Source organism: Papilio polytes, unplaced genomic scaffold, assembly GCF_000836215.1.
Source record: "Papilio polytes unplaced genomic scaffold, Ppol_1.0 DF823835.1, whole genome shotgun sequence".
Taxonomy (NCBI): Eukaryota; Metazoa; Arthropoda; class Insecta; order Lepidoptera; family Papilionidae; genus Papilio; species Papilio polytes.
In genome coordinates, this window is record NW_013525369.1 from 1,629,882 (window position 1) to 1,631,580 (window position 1,699).

The window sequence follows — 1,699 nt, forward strand, 5'->3', positions numbered from 1 at the left end:
GGCAGGCGACGATCCAGGACAGATGAGGCTGGTGCTCTCTCGTATCGGAATCCAAGACCCACTTTGGGTCGTTGCGCCAATACCAATAAGTAACTAAAAGATAATTAGATATTTCGTGTATTTTACGTGATTTTAAATACATTTGCGGAAACTGCGGTGATCTTCATCAGGATTATTTCTTATTCATTGCAAGGAGACATACTCCGAATCTTCCTACAAATAACTAATAAGATAGCAGTAAGTGTTAACGAAGGGTTAATATTAAAAAGAAACTAAAAGGGGGGTATCGCTAAATAATACTTAAGCTACGTTATAATGGTCAAAATGTTCAAACGATTGTAGTCGCTAGTTTCCCCGACTGTACATATGAATTTCATCACCTTTGTTGTGCGCACGGTCATCTACAGTGTAGCTATCCGTAAACAAACTACGACTATTTCGAATTGTAATAGTGGTAGGTAGTTGTAAGTGTCGCGTGGTGCAGGTTTCGGTCCGGTGCCGCGCGCGGCGTACCCGCTGCCGAAGCGCGCGCCGGGCTGGCTCGGCCACTGGTGGCTCGGCGGCATTCGCTGCTACGACCGCGGCGACGGCGGCGCAGACATCTACCGCTTCTACCACGAACTGTTCGATATCTATCCGGACACGATGAACCCCAGCATGTTTACTTACTATTTGGAGGTTTGACTACTCTTTGATTCTTGTTTCTTCTTGTATACTCTTTGGTGAAATAACAAAGAGTATAAATCTCTTGTGTCTACTCTTTGTGCAGATTGGATAAAATATACGAACTCTTTTGGCTTTGTGGTTTGACTACTCTTTGATTCTTGTCTCTTCTTCGATATACTCTTTGATGAAATATCAAAGAGTATAAATCTCTTGTCTCTAGTCTTTGTGCATATTGGAAGAAATATTCGAACTCTTTTGGCTTATCCGTTTTGCTTTTTAACATTAATGTCGGTTCACACTATCCAGTACAGTTGTGACGGTCAGTCATAGATCGTATGGATTTACTAGCGCCAGTAAGCGTTCACACTGCGCCAGTACTGTATTGGCGAATTATGAACCGTGCATTGGTTTTATAACTGACTTGAAGATACCAATAACAAACGATATATCTTAAGTTTATTTAAATAATTTTTTTAACCATCATTTATCGTTTGTTTTTACACTGATTATTTTTGTATCTTATTGCTACCCTATTTTCTTTGGCTACCAAATCCTTCAGTATATACTGAACTTGGGGATAATTGTCCACTAAGTGACTCTTCTATTGGTAACATTTTTACAGATCCACTCTCCGTATCAAAAGTTCATAGTATGTGTAAAAGTTGGGATGCCTTATCAATTCGAGAATCCACTGATATGGGGCATCAATACTATTGAAGTAAAGGTGAGTATTTTTATAATAGAATCTAACCTTAATTAAAAAAAATATCGTCACATGTTGAAATCAATATAGTTACATCCATTAAGATATAGAAAACAGAAATTATAACATCATCAAGTTAAAGTTATAGAATTAACTAGCTTTCGCCCGCGATTCTGTTCACGTGGAACTAAAAAAAAAAAGATTAGCCTATGTGTTCTTCCAGACTCTACATCTATACAAAATTTCTTTTCTTCTTTCATTCAGCAGTTTAGAAACATCCATCTAAACTTTCGCATTTATAATATTAGGAAGATAGCTATCGTCTCGCTT

At 38.1% G+C, this 1,699-nt stretch overlaps 1 protein-coding gene across 1 annotated transcript in view; it reads left to right on the forward strand.

Annotated features, from left to right (window-relative positions):
* The first annotated feature begins 512 nt into the window (after positions 1–512).
* The window catches only part of LOC106103238, a 2,775-nt gene continuing 1,588 nt past the window's right edge, over positions 513–1,699 (forward strand). Inside the window, exons 1-2 of the mRNA XM_013282935.1 lie at positions 513–678; positions 1,289–1,390. Coding sequence (XP_013138389.1) covers positions 646–678; positions 1,289–1,390 — 135 coding nt within the window. The 5' untranslated portion in view covers positions 513–645. The remainder of the gene's footprint in view (positions 679–1,288; positions 1,391–1,699) is intronic.